The sequence below is a fragment of the Orycteropus afer genome, unplaced genomic scaffold (assembly GCF_000298275.1).
Source record: "Orycteropus afer afer isolate SDZICR_OR568_19922 unplaced genomic scaffold, OryAfe1.0 scaffold00002, whole genome shotgun sequence".
NCBI lineage: Eukaryota > Metazoa > Chordata > Mammalia > Tubulidentata > Orycteropodidae > Orycteropus > Orycteropus afer.
The window spans coordinates 379,505-404,130 of NW_006921589.1; the positions used below are offsets into that span (position 1 = coordinate 379,505).

General features: G+C 42.8%; 1 protein-coding gene across 1 annotated transcript in view; it reads right to left on the reverse strand.

Annotated features, from left to right (window-relative positions):
* COL4A3 (collagen type IV alpha 3 chain) overlaps positions 1-24,626 on the reverse strand; it is a 161,049-nt gene that overhangs the window by 60,012 nt on the left and 76,411 nt on the right. The window contains exons 2-18 of the mRNA XM_007935513.1: positions 21,872-21,928; positions 19,515-19,604; positions 14,972-15,016; positions 14,372-14,416; positions 13,661-13,723; positions 12,918-12,971; positions 12,036-12,062; positions 11,412-11,489; positions 9,525-9,587; positions 9,361-9,396; positions 7,270-7,311; positions 6,970-7,047; positions 5,112-5,174; positions 4,657-4,716; positions 3,760-3,804; positions 2,245-2,298; positions 1,316-1,357 (exon numbers count right to left, since the gene is read on the reverse strand). Of these exons, the coding sequence (XP_007933704.1) occupies positions 1,316-1,357; positions 2,245-2,298; positions 3,760-3,804; positions 4,657-4,716; positions 5,112-5,174; positions 6,970-7,047; positions 7,270-7,311; positions 9,361-9,396; positions 9,525-9,587; positions 11,412-11,489; positions 12,036-12,062; positions 12,918-12,971; positions 13,661-13,723; positions 14,372-14,416; positions 14,972-15,016; positions 19,515-19,604; positions 21,872-21,928 (942 nt within the window). The remainder of the gene's footprint in view (positions 1-1,315; positions 1,358-2,244; positions 2,299-3,759; positions 3,805-4,656; positions 4,717-5,111; positions 5,175-6,969; positions 7,048-7,269; positions 7,312-9,360; positions 9,397-9,524; positions 9,588-11,411; positions 11,490-12,035; positions 12,063-12,917; positions 12,972-13,660; positions 13,724-14,371; positions 14,417-14,971; positions 15,017-19,514; positions 19,605-21,871; positions 21,929-24,626) is intronic.

A 24,626-nucleotide genomic window follows, 5' to 3' on the forward strand; every position in this document is an offset into this window, starting at 1 on the left:
GGCACTTAACAACAACAACAATAATTTCAGGACATCATCTACCTGCAAGAATTGATGAATATTGTGTGTGGCATGTCCAGTGGACCTACTGCTGGTCTCCTTAGCCATTCATCTACACAAGCAGAGCTTCCTTGCAGTCAGTGGAAATGGCCAACAGTTACATGGAATTGAGCAAAAGAAAACACACAGCAAGCTAGGCATGCCAAGAAGACTCATAAGTGCAACTGACAAGGTTTTTGACAACATTTTTTGTTTTGTTTTCTCACGTTAGGCATGGGGCAAATTATTTTGTCAATTTGCTTAAAGATGAGACAACAAGAGCCTTATGATTAATCAATGTGCATAAAAATCACAAAACTATTATCAATAGCAATATTAATAACATAATCTGTGTCAAAAAATTGGTGATGATATATGTGCACCTGCTGTCAGTGACTGCACTAAGGACGGTCACAAAATGCTCCATTTAATCTTCAGGGCAACCCTATAAAAATGTCTCAGAATGACTTGCATCTGAATCATTGCTTATTATGTAAAAATGCAGCTTTCCAGGCCCTGCCTCTAATTATGGAATGACATGACTTAGCCTGGGGTTCTGAGATCTGCATTTTTTAACAAAATCTCCCCAACCATGACTCTTGCTACCAAGTGTGGTTTGCCCAACCTGCACAGTCACGGGTAGTGCCTAAGCTGCACACTATTGATGGCCACCATCTGTTGGGTCAGGAGATTTACAAATGTCAGAATTCAGAGCCTGGGTCTCCATTTCTTTCCTTAAATTGCAAGTCACAGAATGCTGACCATGGCCACCCTGGCACTGACGGCCATCAAATCCATAGCCACTCTGGAGAGGGGTGTGTTTCCCACTGCTGTGGAGTATAAGTTGAGGGGCTTGTTTTTTTCTGGTCCTGTATTGGACCCATGGCTGAGTGTCTGCAGCTTTACTGTGCAGGTGTTGTCCTAGCCAGGCCAGATGACAGGGCTAGGAGCTGGCTCCCTTGCTCTCCCATGTCCTAGCTGGGCACAGCAGCCCTCTTCTTCCTGTCTGAGGATGCAGGATCATCTCGGGCCAGGTCTGATTAGACAAAGGTTTCTTCTCCACAGCTCAGGCTGGGCATCATGAGTGTGTGGGGACCAAACAGGAAACACAAATGGACAAATGATGAAAACAGCCGTATTTGCCCTAGTTTGATTTTTTATAAAATGCTATCAACTCTATTTAATGAAGTTAATGGAGATATTGATTTAAAATTTTCTTGATACTTTGAAGGACCTGAGTGACCATGACCTTGATATTGGCTGTAATTATACTTACTGGACCATGGAATCCTGGAGGGCCAATGTCCCCTTTCCACCCCTGTATTGGAAGACAGTTACAAATGATGAACACATTCTGAGAATACTTACATATATTTAGTATATTTAAAAGCAAATACACACTTAGACAATGCATTAATGTAAAAGTAATGTGATTTGCAGGTAATATACAAATCAATTTAAAAGAAAGATGACTTCAGATTATTTCCTGAGGGGGCCAGGACTCTTATATATGGGGTCCTGGAAAGTTGTTGTACCCCTAGCAGTTCTCCAAGTTTCTTCCAGGCCCCCAGCTTCAATGGATGATGTCCACATGTACTGAATATTCCCATGTTCCCACCCAGACTCAAGGCTCAGGAAAACCAGGACGCAGATAATATGCAATTCTCAGAGTCCCAGCTTAATCCCCCCATTTCCTTCCATCTCAAGAGAGTAATTCAGAATTTAAGTGATCATGAGTGATACTATTTTAAGACAAATCTTGAATTTGCACACACACCTACATATGCACATTATTTGTACATGTGTGTAATGTGTTATCAGAACCCGAATATAATTCACAATTACTCAATCTCAACTCTTTAGTGTACCATGACACAGGTTGAAACTCATTGAGTCTGGTCAATGCTTGACCACTAAGCACCAGAAATTTCTATGTTTACAGGACTTTTCTTCATGGGGAGCTGAAATTTCTTTGGTCCTAAATCTTCCACCTGCAACTATACCGAACAAGTTCAATATCTTTCCCATAAGACCACCCTTCCAATGTCTAAGTTGCTTTCTCTCTCTCTTCTTCTTAAATATACTAAGGCATTTTATTAAAGTCTGTGATTAAAATCCCTTGTACCTAGTACCATTGTATAGGGGAGGGTAGGTCAACCCAACCAATTAAAAAAAGCTAACAGTAAGGCATTAGAGAGGAATTACCTTAATGCCATGTTCACCTCTTATTCCAGGGAAGCCCCGGTTACCCTTGGCCCCCTAAAGAAAAGAACAAAATAGAACACACTGAACACACACTGCTTCTGTATGAAGCAGGAATAATTTGAATTCCTATTATTAATAGGATCTATTTAGGGGACGGGAGCTCTGGTAGCATAGTGCCTAAGGCAATTGACTGCTAGCCAGAAGGCTGGCGGTTCAAACCCACCAGCCACTCCTTGGAAGGAAGATGGGGCAATCTACTTCCATAGTGATACTGCCTCGGAAACCCAAGGAGGTGTCGCTATGAGTCAGGTCGAACTCGAAGGCACATAACATAACAATTTTTTTTTTTTTTTTAATTGGGTTTGAGTGAAGATTTACAGAGTAAATTCACTTTTCATATAGCAGTTTACATATACTTTGTCTCATGTCATTGACCAAAATTTACAATGCAGCAGCTCCCCTCCCACTTCCTCCCCATAGTTACCTCCTCCCAGTGTCCATCCCTTCATACTCTTCTGCACCCTGAGCTATCTCCCTGTGCATAAGCAGCCCTTCCTTCTCCCATGATTGTTCTCTCCAGGGCGTGTGTCTACTTGAGGTAAATGAACATAACAATTTAAGGGACAGCTGGTGGTATAGTGCCTAAGGCATTTGACTGCTAACCAGGAGGATGGTGGTTCAAACACATCAGCCACTCCTCAGAAGGAAGGTTGGGCAATCTACTTCCATAGAGATACTGCCTCAGAAACCCAAGGAGGGGTCGCTGTGAGTCAGATCTGACTCGATGGCCGTGTGTTTGGTTTTTTTTTTTTGTATTCATAATGAGGATGTGAAACTATGGTTCTCAAATGTTGTTACAAGTCACAAGTTTTTTGCTAGGTTATAACTACTTAAAAAACAGACTGGTCACTGTGGAGTGGATTCCGACTCAGGGACTCAGACCCCACGAGTGTCAGAGCAGAGCTGTGCTTTACCAGGTTGTCAGTGGCTGAGTTTCTGGGAAGTAGACAGCCAGGCCTTTTTTCTGAGGTGCGTCTGGATGGATTTAAACCTCCAGCCTTCTGGTTCACAGCTGAGCACCTTAACCATTTTAACTACCCAGAGACTCTTTATACTTACTTACCAAAAAACCAAACCTCCTGTCATCAAGTCAATTCTGACTGCCCCACAGGGTTTCCAGGGCTGTCAATCTTTACAGAAACAGACTGTCTCATCTTCCTGCCTTCATCTGTCTGGTGGGTTTGAAATGCCAACTTTTCATTTAGCAGCCAAGTGACTTAACCACTGTGCCACCAAGGCTCCTCTCCTAACTCCTTAGTAACTCTCAGGAATCTTTCATGGGCTAGTACCAACATTTTCACTATAATGGGCCACTCCTCGGAAGGAAGATTGGGCAACCCTACTTCCGTAGTGATACTGCCTCGGAAACCCAAGGAGGGGTCGCTATGAGTCGGGGGCTGACTTGACGGCACATAACAACAACAACAACAACAATGGGCCAAATCATTTCTTTACCGGAGTGCCAGGGAAGCCAGGGATGCCATCTTTTCCAGGTTTTCCCTGAAAGAACAAAACAAAACAAAATAAAAATATGTAATTTGTGTAACTTTAATAAATGTGGAGCTGTCTGGAGCCATGGGCCCTGTTGCTTCTGTCTTCCCAGCATCCTTTGCTGTCTACTTCTGGTCCCAGCATGCCTCGCTTTCTGCAGGGAGCTGCCCCTTCTTCATGCTGTGTGATTCTGAGGAGGCTGTCAGTCACAGTTGCCCACTGCCCAGCTGGCTTAGCCAAATAGCTCTTTTCCTCCTGGCCACAGTTAGTTTTTTTTTTTTCCAAAACAGGACATATAACCGAAGCTGGGCCAACAAGAATACTTCCTTGGGATTGAATACAGTAAAACTAGCAAAAGCTGAACTTGTGGAAGGTGGAAACTTGCCAGAGAAGGAAAATGCAAATATTTTCCATTAAAAGAGCAATGGAGAAGCAAGACTACACCCTGTCAAAGGCAGAAAACTTGTGAGACCTGAAAAAACAAGGCAGTCCTATTGAGTTCTGGCTCTCACAGGTTTCACTCCATACAGACACAGACAGAAAAGCACTCTCTGTCCCCGGAGGCCATTCACCTGAAGTGGTCTGCTGCGCTTTTTCCCTTCTTCCACAAGGAAGAAGACTACCTGCCAAAGGAGAGAACGGCTGACACAGAGACAGAGGCAGAAGTGAGCTGGGAGTCTTGCCTTATTGGCTCAGGCTCTGATGTCCCTGCAGCCTCTTCTAGCCCTGAGTTTTCCAGAAAGTTGAGCTCAGAACTTCCTCCCAAATGTTTCTTTCTTTTTTTACCTAAGCTAGTTTGAGTTGGGTGTGTAGAGTCCTGACAATACAGGGCTGCACATGGCACTGACTCTCCAAATTTACCTGTAGGCCGGGCTCTCCAGGAACACCCTTTTCAGATCCATACGCTTCTCCAGGGGGCCCCTGTATTAATTAGAGTTATGCCAAGTGTTATGAATTCTTGGTTTTTGATTTCCATTTTTTTTTTTATCATTTTGTCCCTTCTGATTATTTTACCTTATTTTAAAATGCTCAAAATGAGGATTCATCAAAGGGATAGATTTTATTTATGAGTATGTATTTAATAACACATGTTTAGGATAAGACATAAGATGGCTAATACTGGATGCATGTAAAACAGTGCAAGGATTTTAGGCTACACATGGCCATTACATACTTCGAGCAGATCCATGATCTTTGCAGTCAAATATTATCATGTTTTAACTAATATTAAGATTAAGAAGTAGAACATTGATCAAAATATGAACTAAGGTACTTTTTGATGCGTTGAAGGAACGATATGACTCTAAATGACCTACTGGGGGTCCTGGAGGTCCGGGCTCACCCGCTGCTCCTTTGTCTCCCTTCTCCCCCTTAAGTTCCTGTCAGAAACAATTCAAGGTGGTTAAAATGCATGACAAGCTTTCAGCCGTTACACTTGGAACAGTCCTGTATGTGTCCAATAAAGAGGATTCACAAGCTAGTATGACTCATCTAGACACCACCCACTAGAACTTACTGTCTTTCATGTTACAACTTTTATACTCATGAATCCACTGAAACAATATGCGTACTTTTTGTTAAAGGAAAAGTATCTTCTGGCTCAAACTACATTAAAATTAGTTAATTCAAGAACCAGCTTTCTATAAGCACAATCAGATAACCTCTACTGGATTTTATTTTCATTTGTAATGTGCTAAAATTATTTTCATTGGGACCAATTATTTTCTGGGTAAATGTTCTAATGAAGATTTGATTCACTATCAGTTTTTTAAAATTATTTTTTCCTCAGTGTGCGTGTTCTCTTGAGGACATCATTTTTGTTTTTCTCCCATGGTTCAAGTCTTACAAACCCAGATTCTGTCAAGGTAAGGCATTTTCCATCAATTTTTAGTCAATAACAAAATTTCCCCACTAAAGCTTTAGCTTTTATTAATATTTTTGTTGATTGCCTCTGAAAAGTTTAGTCCTTTTTCTCAGGCAAGTTCTTTCTCAGTTTTTAATATGAACTATTGCTTCAGTCATATAAAATTTCATTATGTTTTATTCTAACTCTTATTAATTTTGTTAATTAAAAATTAACTATATTGAGGAGTGATGACCAAGAGGTTTCATTTTCAGGTAATGAAAATATTCTAACATTAAGTATTGTGATGGTTGCAAAACTCTGTGCATATACTAAAATCCACTGTATCATATACTTTAAATGGATGAGCTATATGGTATGTGAAATTTATCTAAAAAATGCTGTAAAATAAATTATATCTAAAATGGATTAACTTAATACTCTATCAAGATGTTATTATACACAACTATTTATGAATTTATAAGAGGAGGATGTTTTGTGTCTCTTAGTTGATCTACAGAAAAAAGTTACCCACTCCCCCACCTCCCCATCTCCCCCTCCCTGCTATCCGGGATCGCCCTAGTATCTAGGATAGGTGCATTATATTGTGGATAAACTTCTGAGCATTCAATTTAGTTCCATATCCTGGTGCTCCTGGCTATCCCAATTCAGGAGCAAAAAGCAAATGTTAAGCTCAGAATAACAGGGTCATAGAACCCTTGCAGAGGAGCAGAGTTACAGTCCTTGGAGTAACAAGAAAACCAAACCAACCTCATTGCTGTGGAGTCAATTCCAACTGACAGCAACCCCACAGGACAGAGTAGAACAGCCCCACAGGGTTCCCAAGGTTGTAAATCTTTACAGAAGCACATCTTTTTCCTGAGGCGTGGCTAGTGGGTTCAAACTGCGGACGTTTTGGTTAGCAGAATAGCACTTAACCATGTGCAAAAATGTCCTGTTTGGTTATGACACTCTCCCACCCATCTCTTAGGTCACTATCACCCCACTGGATCAGAGCCACACCCCCATTCTTCAGAAATACTCATGGAATTCCTGCTTTGCGTTAGGGCCATTTCCAGGGGGTGGGGACAGAGGTGAGCAAAATGAAATGTGGGTCCCACCCTCAATGAGATGCCTTGGTTGCCTCTGCTCTTTCTCTGTTCATGAGTGAAAGATGGAAAAGGAATAAAACCCAGAATCTGGGGCTGCACTGAGGAGGGCTGGGCTGAGCTTGCATGCTTGCATGACAGAGCTTGCAAAGGGGGTAGGAATTACAAGGATTTTATCCCAGAAACTGGAGTACAACCCTAATAATAAATTTGAAGAGTTACCGTTCTGTTATCTGGGCCAGTTAGTGTCACAATAACTGTTCCTGGTGGTCCAGGGGGTCCCGTTAATCCTTTCATACCCTAAAGACAAATACACCCAGAAATGAAAAACTAAACATCATCAGCTTGACACATTTGAAAGATCTAATCTTCTCTTTAGTTCTTATGCAAGAAGATAGAGCAAAGGAAAGCTTGAAGCTCGGCCCACACATTTGTTTCCAAAGTCACAACTGGATAAAATGTACAGGCTGGTGAGCTGTGGAACTGAAGATAACTTGCCCGGAAGTGAACAATTTAAATTACCCGGTCTCCTTTCGGTCCTATCACTTTGTCACCCATGTGACCCTGGAAGAAAACACAAAGCCAAATGACTAAAACAAAGTCCAAACATATTGAAGTGCCAATAGTTTTAACTGAACATTTATATTTTAATGTTAGAATTACAGAAGTTATTTAGTTATTTCTTGGAGTAGAGGAGCAATATCTTTCTTTCAAAGGAGGGGATTCTGGGGTACAGTGAGCTTCGGGGATTTACTTAATACTATAAATGATGGCAGGAGGTGTCAGGTGGGAAAGAAAATGGCTCAGAGGACCTATCTCTGGTCAGCCATTAGCTAGTTGTGATTTGTGATGGTTAATTTTGTGTGTCCACTTGACTAGGCTATGGTGCCAAGCTGTTTGGTGAAACACTAGTCTGGTTGCTGTTATAAAGTAAATTATATATGATGAAATCAGTTGGCCTCAAGTAAAGCAGAACACCTTCCACAGTGTGGGCAGGGCTACGTCAATCAACTGAAGTCCTTAAAAGCAAAAAGGGTGGGTTCTGCCTCCAGACTCTAAACAGAGATTTTGCCAGAACTCTCACATGCCTTCATCTTCTTGTTGCCTGACCTATGAGCTTTGGACTTGCCAGCCTGCTCCACAATTCTGTGAGCCAAGTCCCTGAAGTAAATCTCTCTCTGTCATCTCTCTCCAAGACATGATTCTACTGACAGGGTATTGGACTTCCTGATGCCCTAGTTTCCTTGTCAAAATATACAAAAGATGGACAACTGAACCTCAGGACCGACGTTACCAGTTCTGAACCCACATTAAAAAAATGGAGATGCTGAGAACAGAATTAAAGGACCCGATTTCACTATTTAGTGACATAAGTTTAATACCGGAGCTCTGGTGGCATAGTGCCTAAGGCATTCTACTGCTAACCAGAAGGCTGGCACTTCAAACCCACTAGTCACTCCTCGGAAGGAAGGTTGGGCAATCTACTTCTGTAGTGATAATGTCTCAGAAACCCAAGGAGGAGTCACTATGAGTTGGATCTGACTCCACGGCAGTGAGTTTGGTTTGTTATTGGACATTCAATATGAATAGTTTCTCTCCACAAATGATGGTCAATGCATCACTTCAGCCAGTATCTTCTTGCTTTTGTGTTCTTGAGCTTGCAGATCTTCCTATTAGCCCACCAATTTTAGATGAGGAATCAAAAGACTTCAAACTTCAGCTCAACAATTCATTGTCTATTTAACCTCAGATAAGTCACTTAACCTGCATCTAAGCACCTTATAGGTAAGATTTTGTGTATTTAGGAGCGTGTGTGTGCAGCAATGTAAGAAAGAATGTAAAAGTACCTTGGGAAGTATCCTACACACGAAGAGTAACCAAAAACCCAAACCCATTGCCGTTGAGTCGATCCTGACTCAAAGTAACCCTACAGGACAGAACAGAGCTGCCCCATTGAGTTTCCAAGACTGTACATCTTTACGGAAGAGACTGCCACATCTTTCTCCTGAGTAGCAGCTGGTGGGTTCTGGCTGCTGAGCTTTCAGTTAGCAGCTGAGTGCTTTAACCGCCACCACGATGGCTGCTCTGGATGAAGCCTCACCTGATAGTGAGAGACCCTATGCTGAGTGTAATTCCCTGGTGAGGCTCAGTCCCACTCAACAGTTTCTTACTAGAACAAATAGTTCTAACAGGATCACGTTCAGGATCCTATTTAATGAGCTCATGAATAGCCAATTTTTATATCTTCATATGTGATCAGGTTGGTTTTGGAGAGCAGTCCATGACAAAAATGTACAGGATGACATGTTGGGTGATGAGCAGGATCACCAGAAATGGGAAATCTGTGGATCAGAGATCCTCGATGTTTTCCCCATTTCTGTATGAGAGCTCCTTGTGGTTAGTTACAGCTCTTTGCATCAGAGATCAAGTTACCTAAGTACAGGGAGAAGGGGGTTCGGGGTGGAGGACTGGGAGTCACACTCCCGTCCCTGCTGGGAATCTCTGTGAGCTCCATAAAGGTCCTGGTGGTGACGCACAGGTCGAATGAGACCAGGATTGGTTTCCGATTCATTAGGGCGTTCTGGCTAATACGAGATGTGAACAGTAATTTACCTTAGGTCCTGGAGGTCCCATGGTTCCTGGAAAGCCCTAGAAAAATCCACAAATTAAATTTACAGCAGGAGACACATCCAGCCCCCAAAAATCTTTTAAAAACTTTTAGGTAAAGTTAACTTACTAGTTTATGGAGACTGTAACAATGGTGACTACATACTTACAAGGAATCCTGGAGGGCCAGGTGGACCCATAGGTCCAGGAAAACCTGGAGGGCCTGGCAAACCCTTGAAATTAGAAGAAGAATAAGGTAACTTTAAGTTTCTTTCTCACCTAAGAATGATGTCCATTATTTAACTGCGTTAATTTCATTTGTCAGGACTCTGAATACTGCTCCCTCTGAGTGGTCCACTCTTTCACAGGAAAAATAATTCTGAACTAAGTTAAAATGCAGGCAGTCCCCGGGTGATGAATCAGATTCATAGACAACTCATGTTGTTGCTGTTGTTAGGTGCCATGGAGTCACCACAACTCAAAAGCGTCAACTCTTCTTCAGCCTTTTCTTATTTATTGTTCAGCTTTCACATGCATATGAGGCAATTAAAAATACAATGGCTTGGGTCAGGCAAACCTTAGTCTTCAAGGTAACATTTTTGCCCTTCAGCACTTTAAAGACGTCTTTTATAACAGATTTGCCCAGTGCAATATTGTTTTGGTTACCTAGTACTGCTCTGACAAGAATACTCCACAAATGGGATGGCTTTAACAAACAGGAGTTTACTCTCTTACGGTTTGGAGGCTTTAAGTGTGAGTTCAAAGGGCCAGTCTCTAGGGGCTGGGTGAAAGCCCCTCAACCTTGGCTTCAGCTCTGTCTCCTGCTTCCGGCCCACTGGAGCTAGAGGCTTTTCTTCACTCCAACAGCCTGCTGGCTGCTAAGACTGACAAGCCCAAGGTTGATAAGTAAAAAGGCACAGTCCCGATGTTACCAAACCACATGGCAGGCCATTAATTCAAGTCCATTGAAAGTTCCAAGGTTGGCAGAGCATAGCAGGCTGCTGAATAACGACACGGCTACATGCAGGGTTCAAGCGTGCCATAGGCTAGAGACCATTCCCCAAGGCTTCTCCTTATATATAGGAAACAGACCACATCCCTAAGGCAGCTACTCAGCTGCTCACAGTAGATTCCATCATGGAGTTGATTGCCAGTCTCATCATGGGGAATATTACATCCAGCTGCTTCCATGGGTATTGACTATGGATCTAAGTAAAATGAAATCCCTGACAACCTCAGTCTTTTCTCTGTTTATCATGATATTACTTATTGGTTCAGTTGTGAGCAAAAAATTACAGTTTTAAATTGTATTAAATGTATGATACAGACCCTTTTTTTTTTTCCAAAAGATCAACTGGAACGTAACAATTCATTGACGATTCCTTCTTAGATTCAGGAAAGCTTGGGAAACTGAGCTATAAGGTCTTTTTTTTTTTTTTAGAGAGAAGATATTAAAAGACATATATGCAACTTAAAGCATTAAATCATTTGTTTATCAGCACCTTGTTGTTGTTGTTGTTGTTATGTGCCGTTGAGTCGGCCCCGACTCATAGCGACACCTCCTTGGGTTTCCGAGGCAGTATCACTACGGAAGTAGGATTGCGCAACCTTCCTTCCGAGGAGTGGCTGGTGGGTTTGAACCGCCAGCCGTCTAGTTTCTTATAATAAGGTGAATGTTTCAGAATAAAATGAGGCAGACATGTAAACAGAATAAATGTAATTCTCTATCATTAAAAATGTTCTTAAGAGAGTGAGATTTGGCTCTGCTGGTGTAGTGCTTAAGGCATCTGGGTGCTAACCAAAATGTTGGCAGTTCAAAGAAACCAGCCACTCCACAGGAGGGAGATGAGGCAGTCTGCTTCTGTAAAGATTTATAGCCTTGGAAACCCTATGGGGTAGTTCTATCCTGTCCTACAGGGTTGCTATGAGTCTGAATCGACTCAAAGGCAGTGGATTTGGTTTGTGGTTTATGAGAGTCAGAAAAGAATCGAGGCCAGAAAGAGAAAGGAGTCTGAGGGTGAGGAATGAGACAGAGAGTACTTCTCTGAGCATTGGACCTGGAATCCTGGAGCTCCTGGCAATCCGGGGTCACCTTTTCCATCAAGTTCTATATCTCTTCCGTCAGCTGGGGCACCCTTGAAAATGAAGACACTCATCAAACATCATCAATGTTATATTTTCAAAACCCCTACAATGCTGATTCAAGGTCATCCTGTGTGAAGGATAAAAGTGCTTTCCAGAAATATATACTTAGAAAAAAGATCGAGGACTACACTGTCATTCCATTCTGAAGAATGCAAAGAATTTTCCTATTTCCTAAATTACTGTAGCCAATTTACTATAGGAGGAAAAAAGGCACAGGGATACTAAGTCATTTCCCAAGATACTAAAATCAGTGACAATTCCAGGTCTAGAATGTGGGTGTCTCAGTACAAGGCCAGTCCTTTTCTGTTAGTCCCTGTTTCTTCAAAGGATGACACTAAATCCTATTCGCTAAGCCCCTTGAAAGGTCCAGGAGAAGTTCAATAAGAATAAATATCATGTCCCAATTATTATGGATTCTGAATTAATAAGATGTAGATTGTGAAATCTGATATATAATTACTTGTATCTTGTCATTTAATAGAAGTCTTCTTCAACAGTTGGAGGTTTTCAGTAACAACACTCTACAAAGGACTTACCTTTTCTCCTTTCAGACCGACAGGACCCTAAAAAAAAGAGCAGCAAGATTAATAACTAGGGGAAAATCAAATACATGACAGCTTGGTTCACGCTGTGCTATTTGGTGTCCTCTCCGCACTGAGTATTTCCCACTGGCTCTTAAGCACACACAGATCTCTTCCACATAAATAAACAAATCACCCCTTAATCTCTTGCCATCTCCTATTACTGCCCTGTGTGTCTTCCATCCCACCTGCAATCTTCCCATTCTGTTTATCCGCCATTCATTCCTCAGTGTGTACCAAACCCATCTCTTGCTCCCAGCCTGTCACAGAAGCATCCCTTGCTACAGCCAGCAATGACATTGCCATTGCCAAGGTCAGTGCCAAAATGTCAGTCCTTGTCTTACTGGCCTTCTTAGCAGTTTTAGGCAACTATGGACCAGTGCCTTCTACTTGAAATATATTTTTCCTGGGCTTCCATAATACAACCCTCTTGGTTTTCCTTCTACTAATAGTTTCACTCCTCGTTGTCGCACTCATTCTGCTTGGCCTAGGTGTCTCATGCTGGAGTTCTCTAAGTCCAAGTTCTGCACACCTTTTTTCTCTCATTTTCACTCCTTGAGCCACCACCAACCCAGACCTCTGCTTGGAGCAAATCCAACTGTCTGTAATGCATGTCCACTTGGATGTCTCAAAAACAGAACAACATCTCAAAGTCCAAACCTAAACTCATGAGGCATTTTTTTCATTCACTCTACAACTATTAGCTGACTGTCCACTATGGGGGCTGTCCCAAATGTTCCCAAGGTCATGGTGAATTTGTGTATGTGACCATTTGGAAGTGGACGACTTTTCTTCATACTCTGTGCCTTTAATGGGCAGTTAGAAGTGGAAACCTACCGGGATCCCCGGATAGCCTGGTGTCCCTGGTAGTCCTGGAAACCCCTGCTCACCCTGGAAAACAAACAAGGTTTGTCATTATTCTTACTTGTTCGAGAACAGCCTGTTTAGATATTTTCTCTGCTTCCATCTTCCAAGTTTGCCATGGTACATGTAGACATGTAAATCCAAGTCTTTATGGCTACTGGGTCATGAGGCTGAAGGCCAGAAAACCATTATCTTAATTGAGAAGAGAAATAAAATCCACTCTTTCTCAAATTGTAATAAATGGCAAAAGACTAATTGTGTCAAGAACTTTTTAATTGCTGTTTCCTTGAAACTTTAAGAATTAGGTCATTCATGGCTACCATTTTGGGGAAAAGGAGTGCACAGTCAGAAACAAAAGGAGGTGAGTGAACACTGAAAAATGCAGTCATTCTTTTTTCACAGATGAGTTTTGCATTCTAGGCTTCAAGTCTGATTTATAGCTACTCACTGTATCACATGAAATTAACCCATTGAGCCCCAATTATCTTTCCATGAGAGAACTTCTCTAAGAGATAGTTAGAAAGCAAGGAATAAGGAAAAATAAAATAGAAAGACTTCTGGTACAAAAACCACACTTCTCCCCTGAAAACACATACCTTTGGTTCTGGCTAAGACGATGTTTCAAGGAAAGCATGTCTGCATTTCATTGCTACGTCATCTTAATTTAGTACTCACCAGAAGATTTATTCATCATTCTCCATGTGAGAAGTACTTACCTTAGAACCATTGCATCCTGGTAAACCTGGAAGCCCAGAAGGTCCAGTATTGCCCGGGATGCCCTGAAAAGGACAGAAAATTTCATAGACCAGGCCTGATTACAGGGCCTCATGACCAGACAGAAATAAGACGCCAAGGAGGAAGAAAAATGGACTAATTTAAATAGTGATTTAGATAGTCATGGCTATTTTAATAGTTAAATAGCACATTTAAATATTCATTCAAACAGGAATTTAAATAACAATCACAGCAAACAAAATGGGCTAAGTAAGATAAAGAATTACCAAGGGAGGTATGGATATTTTCGATAAAACAAATGGCTTTTTAACATAAAAGTAAGACCCTTAAATGCCACTTTTAGCTGGAAGAAAAGGAAAAAAGAGAAAAGTAGCTATAATTCAAATTTTAGAAAAAGGAAAAGGGAAGTGTGCCCAGAAGTGCTTTTTAATTACTCTATCTTATTAAACAGACCATTTCTGTTCTATTCTGCTCCCCCTATTCCATTCCATTCTAGTCTGATTGATTTCAGGAAATACTACTTGAGTCAGTCATACAAATGCACATGCTAATGTGTCATGTGATTCACTCTGCTGCTTTTTACCATGCAGAACATGCACCAGTACACATTTCCTTGTGCTACTGTTTTAATATCTTGATTAATTCTGGGTGACTTTTTGTTTTTCCAGGTACATATCTTCCCCATTACTTACGGGAAGTCCGGGAGGACCTGAAAATCCTGGTAAACCAGTTATCCCCTAAAGACATTGAAAAGAGAAGAAAGGGTAAGAAAAACGTTGGTTAAATGTCCAGCATGTAAATGTGAAATGATCTACCATTCCCATAACCTCCTACTGCAGCTAAGTGGGGAAGAGCTAAAAATTATTTGCAAAATACAAAAGAAGTCTGACAAAACTTTGTAAATCTTACATTCACATAACTTTTGAAAAACACAATTATGATTCCTTTTGGCATTTAGGGATGGATTTTAAAGGTACAGTTTGCACACAATAAGTTCTCTAAGCTTAAGTGACTGTCCTGACACCTCTGTATTTCCACCACCCTGGTCTGGGCCCATCTCCACCATCCCAGAAGGTTCCCTTGTGCCCTTTCCCAGTCAATCAATTCCCACCCGCAATCTGGTAGCCACTGCATGGACTTCTCCACGATAGATTAGTTTTACCTGTCTTTGAACTTCATATAAGGAATCATACACATTGACATCGGCATACCTTTGACCGGGCAGAGTTATTCTTTTTAAAAGAAGAAGAATTTTCATCAAATAATCAGGATTGACCAGTTGGAGTACTAACCCTGATGCCTTTGGGACCAGTGAGTCCTTGAAGTCCTGGAGAACCCTGGGTCCAAATGAAAAACCAAAAGGTAAACACTATGACAGCTACTTGGCCCTAAAAGTCCCCCAGAACCTGCTTCCTGCTCCTGATGACCCCATATGTTACAGAGCAGAACTGTGTTCCACAGTCTTCTTGGCTGTTATCTTTAGGGGAACAGACTGCCAGACCTTTCTTCTGTGGTGCTGTCGGGTGGGTTTGAACCATCAACCTTTAAGTTAGCAGATCATAAACTGCACGTGCCAGCCAGGGACATCTGGCATGAAGAGACCTGTACATTAAAGGTCCCAGTCACAACCACATGCTAAACTCTTTGGCCCTTGTGATTATTTCATTATTAATATGGTTCAACTTCTTGCTCATTTCACTGGAGTTAAAATTATTACCAGAAGGACAGACAAAAATGCATTCAAGCCCCTGCTACTCCAAGTGAGGTCCCAGGATCTGCAACCTCAGCATCACCTGGGAGCTTGTCGGAAAGGCAGGGCCTTAGATGCGCTCCCCCCACCCCAATCTATTGATTGTGAATCTGAATCTGCACATTAACAAGATCCCCTGGGAATTCTGGTGCAGTCCTCAGTGTGAGAAGCACTGCTGAAAAGGCCCCACACTGGCCAGGCAGCTGCAGGAGGCCGATAAGGATGAGCAACAAGGTTACAAGGGCAGCCAGTTTTTCCCTGCACAAGAAATACTTTATTAACAGAACGCACCTGCCACGCACAAGGACACAAAGAGCCCAGTGAGAAATGCCCAAACCAGAGATCAACTTGCTTCTGGCTCATAATGGATACAGTTTTGAGGCCCTCTTTCTTGCAGAAAAACCTTAAATGAAGATCATTTTAACCACCAACTGTGGTGTGAAAATTTCGTTTTCCAAAGGCTGTTTTCAGAATTCCTGAGCATTTCAGTACATTTTGGTAGTTTTGTTTGTCTGAGAAAAGCATTGTTACAGAGTCTGCTGAGATTAGATTCGACCGTCAAGGCCAAAGTCAGCCTTTCCTGACAGCAGCGGAATTCCTGGGTGCTAGGCGTGCTCGCCAGCTGGTCCCCTTCTCCCCGTCATTCATGCAGGGGTAGAAGAGTGACTTGCAAGTTTTAGCTGCCTGTTGTAAATTTCCTGGTGCTGAAATGATTTCAGATTAGGGGAGGAAATTCATACGGCTGACAAGGCTTTTCGGTCAGGTTTCAACGATCTACATTGTCTGCCTTCACGATGATGTTTGTAAACCACACTTCACGACCTTCACTCCTGACAGGGCACGTACATAACTCAGGATTACACATAGGGAACACTGCTGCCTCACTGAGCTAACCCGGAGAGCCGTGGGTTTGCAGCTAGTTTTCAATTAATTGCTGGCATCTCTAAAGAGGTGGAGAAGCAAAGTGGGATGCAGACAGCAAAGCCAAAGGAAGGAGCCAGCATCAGGCAGTGCCAAGTCCTGGGTTGAAGCGACAAATTCATTCCACTCATGAAAAACCAAGAACCAGCTGCCGTTGAGTTGACTGTGACTCACGATGACCCACGTGCTTCGGAGCGGAACTGTGCTTCACGGGTTTCTCAGGGATGCGACCTTCTGAAGCAGATTGCCAGGCCTTTCTTCTGAGGTGCCTCTGAGGGGATCTGAACCACCAACTCTTTGGTTCGGAGCCCCATGCTTAATCCTTTGTGCCACTCAGGGGGCTCTTTTTACTAGGAGCCTCGGAGGCAGGCAATGGACTGCACAGATACTTCCCAGAATCTGAAGGCATTTTCCAGAATCGGGATTGAAAAGGTGACATGGAGCAAGAAAATGTGCAGAAGGGTGTGATAGAAACGGCAACAGCCGACTTCCCGGGAGACAGCAAGCTTCCGCATCGTTGGTTGTAAACTGTGTGGATTTAGTTTCTCTGGAAGCAGGGGTTTGATTCTGGAGTCATATGAAACCAGCTTTGGACTCTGGCTTTGCCATCTATTAGCTGTGAGAACCAAAAACCTAACTCACTGCCATCAAGTCAATTCCGACTCATAACGACCCCCATTGGGTTTCCAAGGTGTAAATCTTCATGGAAGTAGATTGCCCCATCTTCCTTCCGCAGAGCGGCTGGTGGGTTTGAACCACTGACCTTCTGTAGCAGCCAAATGCCTTATCCACTACACAACCAGAGCTCCTTATTAGCTGTGAGAACCAGGACAAATTACGTAAGTATGCTTTGCATCAGTTTCCTCATCTATAACCTGGAGATAATGCTGGGAACTAACAGATGTTACCAGAGTCTAATTTACGGAATCAATGTGAGCAGTCAATGGGATGCCCAAACCATCCCCATTCATTTTTTCTAACTCATGGCGACCCCATGTGTGACCGAATAGAACTGCTGCATAGAGTTGACTTGTCTATCATCTTTACAGAAGCAGATAGCCAGGCCTTTCTTCCACAGCAGTCCTGGACGGGTTTGTACCGCCCATCTTTAGGCCAGAATTTGAATACAAACCATTTGTGCCACCTGGTGACTTTTCACTGAGACTCAGTGAGGAATAAACGTGTCAGCACTTGGCACAAAAGATGCAGTGGGAGTTGGCTTTTATTATCATTCAAATATTCTAGATAGCATTCTAACACATGTTCAAGTACGTTATGCGTGAAATGTAAACAAAGTCTATGTGGAGATCAATTATAATTATCTTTCACAAATTTTAGTTAGTTCACAGCATGCTGGAGGACAATAGCCTGAGGCTTGAATGACCAGGTCAGTGGTTCAAACCCACCAGCCACTCTGTGGAAGGAAGATGGGGCAATCTACTTCTGTAAAGATTTATAGACTTGGCAACCCAATGGGGGATCGTTATGAGTCAGAATTGACTTGATGGCAGTGAGTTTGGTTTTTGGTTCTCACAGGCTGAGGTGCAGCTAATGTCCTTGGGAAAGAACAATCAGCAACTCTATGATTACGCTGTGATTCAGTAGATCTTGCAGGGTATTTGTGTGAACAAAGCCCTGCACTGTATCACAGACATTCGGCAATAAAAAACATATAAGTGTGAAGGACAGTTAGGTTCTGCTCAGAACCTTAGGACCCTAACCCTGGTGTTTAGGGAGCAGCTGAGAAAGGAGCTGGGGCATCGGGGGGTAGGGGGAAGCTGAGGAGACAGGAATAGGATCAGGAAAAGACAGATCCCAGAAACAAAGAGATGGGTGTTCCAAGGAGAAGAGAGTGGCCTTTGGCTTGAAACAAAGAGAGTCCAGGTCCAATAAGGACTTAGAAGAATCCACGAACATTGGCCATTTGGAGATCACTGGTGATCTTTTCAGGGCTATTTTCAGAGGAGTGTGTGCAGGTGAAGGAGCCATGGTGGCATAGTGTTTAAGGGCTCAGCTGCTAACCAAAAGGTCAGTGGTTCGAACCCACCAGTTGCTTCACAAGAGAAAGATACAGCAGTCTGCCGCCATAAACATTACAGCCTTGGAAATCCTATGGGTCACTATGAGTTAGAATCGATCTGAAGGCAATGACTTTGGTTTTGTGGTTGGGTTGCAGGGAGAGGGTAAATTATAGCTGGTGAGGAGTGCAGTATGTTCAACTACTGCCCCTCAGAAGAAAGGCCTGGTGATCTGTTTATATAAAGATTATAGCCAAGAAAACCCAATAGAGCAGTCCCACTCTGCACAACATGGAGTCACCATGAGTTGGAATTGAATCAACAGCAACCGGGTTGGTGTTTTTTGGTTTGAGGCGTGAATAAAGGATGCACTACAGTCTGTATGTTCAGCTCTTTAAGAAGCTGGACAGACAAAGAAGAAAAGGGAAGAGTACGGCAATCCCATGGTGACAGGGCCTGGGGGATTGAGAGGAAGGACTTTATTAGTATAGGAAAATATTCAGATATTTAAGGACTGAAAGGGGAAAGTCAACAGCCAAAGGGAAGTTATGAAGTACTGAGAGAGGAGGGAGACGTTGAGGCACAAAGTCCTTGTGGGAACCCAGTGGTAGGTCTTGGATGGATGACAAAATCGCTCATCTCTTCAGTTGGAAGAAAAGAAGATAGGGAGAAGATGCTGATGTAGAAAGTGCATGGCTGGGGGACAGGGAGGAAGCTGAGTAGGGGACCTGAAGACAGTGATGATGGACAGAAGGATCTTCAATCAGGATGCAGTCCTCAGGGCCTGGCTGAGGTCTGGGACCATCAATTTGTCATGATGGCCTCCATTGGTTGGCTAGTATGTGGTATTTTCTCCAGGTAATCAGTAGCCCAAAGCCAAAAACAAAACCCTCTGCTGTTGAGTCAATCTGACCCATAGCAGTCTCACGTGTAACATGGTAGAACTGAGTTCCACACGGCTTTCTTGGCTGTAATCTTTAGAGAAGTAGATCACCAGGTCTTTCTTCCATGGCACCACTTGGTGGGTTCAAACCACCAACCTTTAGGTCAGTAGTCAAGCACAAACCATTTGGGCCACCTGGGACAAGGGTAGGTCCTGAGAAGCGTTAGATGACTGGGGATATTTCAAGTTACAGGAAGACATACCTTGGGTCCCTGGGGTCCAGGCAAGCCTTCAGGACCTGGGAATCCTTTCTGGCCAGGAGATCCAGGGGGTCCAGGAAAGCCTCTCTCCCCCTGTTGAAGCCAAAACAAGGTAAGAATAGCAGCTATCCCACAATCAACATGACATCATGTTGTTCTTTTCTTTATGACTTGATGAAATTCTGGGTAATTTGAAACTTACATCAGCATTTGCCTATGGTTGTTTTAGTTACTTTATTTTCCTCACATAGTAAAGCTTCCAAGAGCAGAGATTAAGAGAGAGGGAATCAAGAACTGAGGGAAAAGCTCAGTAAGAAAACTTAAGGTTAGCGGAGTATGTGTGTTGGTGGGCTGGGTGGGTGGGTAGGTCAAGGGTAAGGTACAAGAATGTGTTTTGGGAGTGGCCATAATTAGGATGTGGCCTGAAAAGAACAACATGTAGGTTTTGAATTTAGTCATTTCTAGATGATAAGGAATTAATAATTTAATCTGCTATTTGCTAACAAATCTGTCCTGGAAGAAGTGCAGCCAGAATGCTCCTTGGAAGCAAGAATGGCCAGACTTTGTCTCACATGCTTTGGTCATGCTGTCAGAAGGGACCATTCTCTGGAGAAGGATGTCATGCTTGGTAAAGTGGAGGGTCAACGAAAGAGGGGAAGGCCCTCAACGAGATGGATTGACATGGTGGCTGCAGCGATGGGCTCAGGTATAGCAGGGATCGTGAGGCTGGCACAGGACCAGGCAGTGTTTGGTTCTGCTGTGCATGGGGTCACTATGAGTTGGAGATGACTTGACGGCACCTAACAACAATATCTGTGTAGGGAGATGCAGTAGATGTACCACAAGGGGCATAACCAAAAGTGTAAGGACAGGTTTTATTTTTTTCCCCCAGAAGGAATTAGATGATATGGAAAAGCCTCTAGCAAGAGTGAGTGGAAGTAATAGAGACTCAGTGTGTGACACAGTTCTGCAGGGATAATCTTCCCGTTGTTGGCCTGGATCCTGGGATCCCCCTCTAGTCAGAAAGACCATGGGCTGACACAACCTTAGTGACGACCTTAGTGACATGACTGGCAAATGAAATAATAGTGAATAAATCAAGTCAGCTATCTGGCATAGTCAGCTATCTGACATTGTGTACGTGTGTGTCCGTGTGCATGCACGTGCATGCAAATGAGTACAATAAAAAAAGAAAGGAAAGAATTTACTGTACTTCTCTCAGTTATTTTCACACACCCTAGCTCAGCATCTTGCAAAGAGCAGGACCGCAATGATGCTTTCTGAATCAAGGACGGATCACAGTGACAGAGCTTTCCAACTTGGACCTGGATCGACTCATGCCATAGCTGCAGGCAAAACCCTGACTCAAACTACACACAAACTGCATAATATGTGAAAGTAAATGCAATACCAATTTTATTATTAGCACATAAACTATATTTAAAGCATTTTATTCAAGAGCTTAAAATGTATTCTGTGAAAAATATTTTTAGTTGGCTTCCTTCAGTATCGTTAAACAATTAATTAGTGCCTCTGAGGAAAGGGTTTTTGTAAGCAACGAAAAAACTTTTGTTCTGCTTCTGTCTTAATGATCATAAATTGCAAGTTAATGGAGCGAATTAATGAGAGTTCACCACATTCCTTTTTTTCTTAAATTCGTCAATGGAGCTCCTTCTACTTCCTACTGGGAGATTCTTGCTGAAACTTAGACGCTGCTCCACCAGGGGGCGATCTTGTGCCAGTGCTGCAGAGCTTAAACTGGGTTTCAATGTTTACTTTATGCCAAAGTGAGCGAATCAAGTTGTTTGCACTTGTTGTGTCGTGTTTAGCAATATCATAAATAGTGTGCACATACGGAGGACTTCTCATACACTCTCTTTTTAGTTAACTTGCTACTTATTCCTAACAGAGGAGACAGTTATAATTTAACTGCCATTATTTAAACAAGTGATCCAAAGCTTCTTAGAAGGTTATTATCCTTTTTTTTTTTTCTCCCAAGGTTAATGTTTATATCCAATTACCCGTTGCCACTGAGTCCATTCCAACTCATGGCAGCCCCAGGTGAGTCAGAGTAGAACTGTGCTCAGTAGGGTTTGCAATGGCTGATTTTTTTCAGAAGCAGATTGCCATGCGTTTCCTCCAAGGGACCTCTCAGCGGACTGGAATCCCCACACTTTCAGTTCATCTGAGTGTGTTAACTGTTTGCACCACCCAGGGAGGCCAATGTGTATAAACAAGTACTTTAAAGTTGGAGTCAGGTAATGGAACAACACACTGCCTATCTTTCTGTTACTGATGAGAGGACAGACATTGCTTAATGGCTCTACAGTGAAATGCAAAGATGAAGATCTTGGTATTACCTTCTCGCCTTTGGCCCCATCACAGAAGCACCAGCTCTTGTCTTTACAGACACAACCCTGGAAAGAGGGAAAGAGAGAACGCTTTGTTTACAGACAGCTTACTAAACCCTGACTGGTGGGGCAAAAGCAAACACATTCTACACCTCGAGCAGTGAACAGTATTCACTAGGAGCCAGGCAATAATGTAGCGATGTATCCATGGAGAAGACAAGGCAGGTGTTGCATAGAGGAGAACTGTCATGTGAGTGTACATTACTTCTGCTGTAGTTAGTAATGTTCAGTAATTCACTTATGAGAAAGACGGTCATTTCACTAGTCTTTCTCAAGATAAAACAGAGTTGAGCCACATGAGATGCCAGTATTGTAAGTAGAATGAGGTCCGACAGTCCATGGGTTGCACATCCTGTATGTGCACGAAGACATGTGCAGGAACTTGTGATCTCTCCCACGGGTGGTCTCAGCTTTTGTTTTTCCAAAATGATGTTCAAAACTCAGAAAAGATGATCAATATCCATTGGATGTCTTTAAAGAGAACAAACTGATTCATTAATGCTACTAGCAAAATGTTCTCATTACAACAATAACAAACAAAAACAACCCATATGTACTGCTGACAGCCTGCATTCAGACTTCAGAACTGTGAGAATCAATGTCTGCTGCTTGAAGCTGCCAGGTTTGTGGTAATTTGTTACAGTCGCCCAAGAACACTCATACAGCTTAGCGGAGTTGCTTTAAGATCGTCCCAGCTGAAGTTTCAGTTACATCGGCCAGGCGTGGCTGGCCTGGACATGTGCACCCTCGGGGTGACGGGCACTTCAGAGTGAGTGCTGATTTTGCTGACATATAGACAGTGACTTGACTGAGTGCATATGGAATGACAGGCAGGGCAGTCCTCCAGCCATTGTTCCACTGTCATTCCAGAAACAAGCACTGCCACGTGACCCTCAGCAGAGAGCCCAGCATAAGGTTGTGTGAAGTATGGCATGTCAAGGCTTTTGGATAGCAATGACAGTGGACCAAGACTCAAGATATGCATTTCTCTTAATTATGCTGCTTTTGCTGAAATAAAGTTTTAAATTTGCAAATATGTTTCAGTAATTCCATCATTCAAATAGATTCTTTGGCTAAAAGATACCATGGCCATATTCTCATTCTTGTTGGTTTTGATCCACTTTTCTTGGACTCATATTTGAAACACCATGATTACATTAATGGAATATAACCCCTTATATTACTATTCAAATGCTAAATCATTTAAAAAACAGTATAGGAAAATGCTAATGCCAATTAAGAACATGGAACTGAAGGATATATATTTTTTAAAATTTTTTTCATTGTGTCTTTGGTGCAATTTTACAATGCAGATTAGTTTTACACTCAACAATCCGTACCTACTTTGTTTAATGACATCCACTTCAATCCCCACAATGGAACAGCTGTCCTCCCACCTCCTCCCTGTGGTTATCCCTTCCCTGTGACCTTTTTATCTATGCATTGCTGGCTGTCTAGCTTTCCCCCTTTGCAAATACTGCCCTTCCAATCTCTGATGGCTGGCTGTTCTAAGGAGTGCATCTCTGGTGTAGTTGTTCAGCTCATAGGCCTATCTATTGTTTGGCTGAGAACTAACCGGGAGTGAGTCCAATTCCAGCCCGAAGGGTAACCTGGGGCCACAGTCTCAGGGATTTCACTAGTCTCCATCGACTGCAGGATATTTCTTAAGCAGAATTTTTATGACTCTTCCTCTTCCAACAATAAAGGACTGCTTCACTTCCTGACATCTTCCTGGAGTAGGAAACCATTTGTCAGGAGCAGAGACCTCTTAATAAGGATTTTATAGCCTTTCCATCTCTGCAACCATTAACACTTCGGGAAGTGATTCCAGATCACTGTGTGATGCGTTAGCACTTCTGAATATTAAATAGTTCAACGCTAAGAATCATTCTTGTAACAGTCACATTAATTTTTTGACGGCCGCCTTTATTGTCAGGTGCCAGAGAGTTAGTTTTGGCTCACAGTGACCCCATGTACAACAGAATGAAATTGCCTGGTCCTGCATCATCCGAACAATCATTGCCACATTTGAGCCCATTTTTGCAGCCACTGTGTCAGTCCATCCACCAGCCACTCCTCGGAAGGAAGGTTGGGCAATCCTACTTCCGTAGTGATACTGCCTCGGAAACCCAAGGAGGGGTCGCTATAAGTCGGGGCCGACTCGACGGCAAATAACAACAACAACAACAACGTGTCAGTCCATCTCATTGAGCGTCTTCCTTTTTTCTCTGACCATCGACTTTACCACGCAGGATGTCCTTCCCCAGGGACTGGTCCCTCCTGTAACATGACCAAAGCATGGAGACAAAGCCTTGCCATCATTGCCTCACTCAGAGGCCAAAACAAGCTTCGACAGCAGCAAATCTGAAAAGGTCAGATGTCCTGTGGTAGAGAAACCATGAAGTCACAGACCGACCTCAGGCAGATCGATGTAGGATCCACTACTCCCAGCTTTGCCAACTCCTAGCTGAGCTTTGGGCAACTGACCCCTCAAGGGTCAGTTATGTCATCTGTTGTTGTTAGCTGTCATCAAATTATCTACAACTTGTGATTACCTTGTGCAATGGGACCTTTTCTCCCACTTTATCCAGAGCAAAACCCTGCCTGGTCCTGTATCAACCTCACAGTTGCCAGCCTGGGGAGCCTGTCATTGCAGCTCCATCTCGCTACGGGTCCTCTTTGCCTTTGCTGGCCCTCTGCCTCA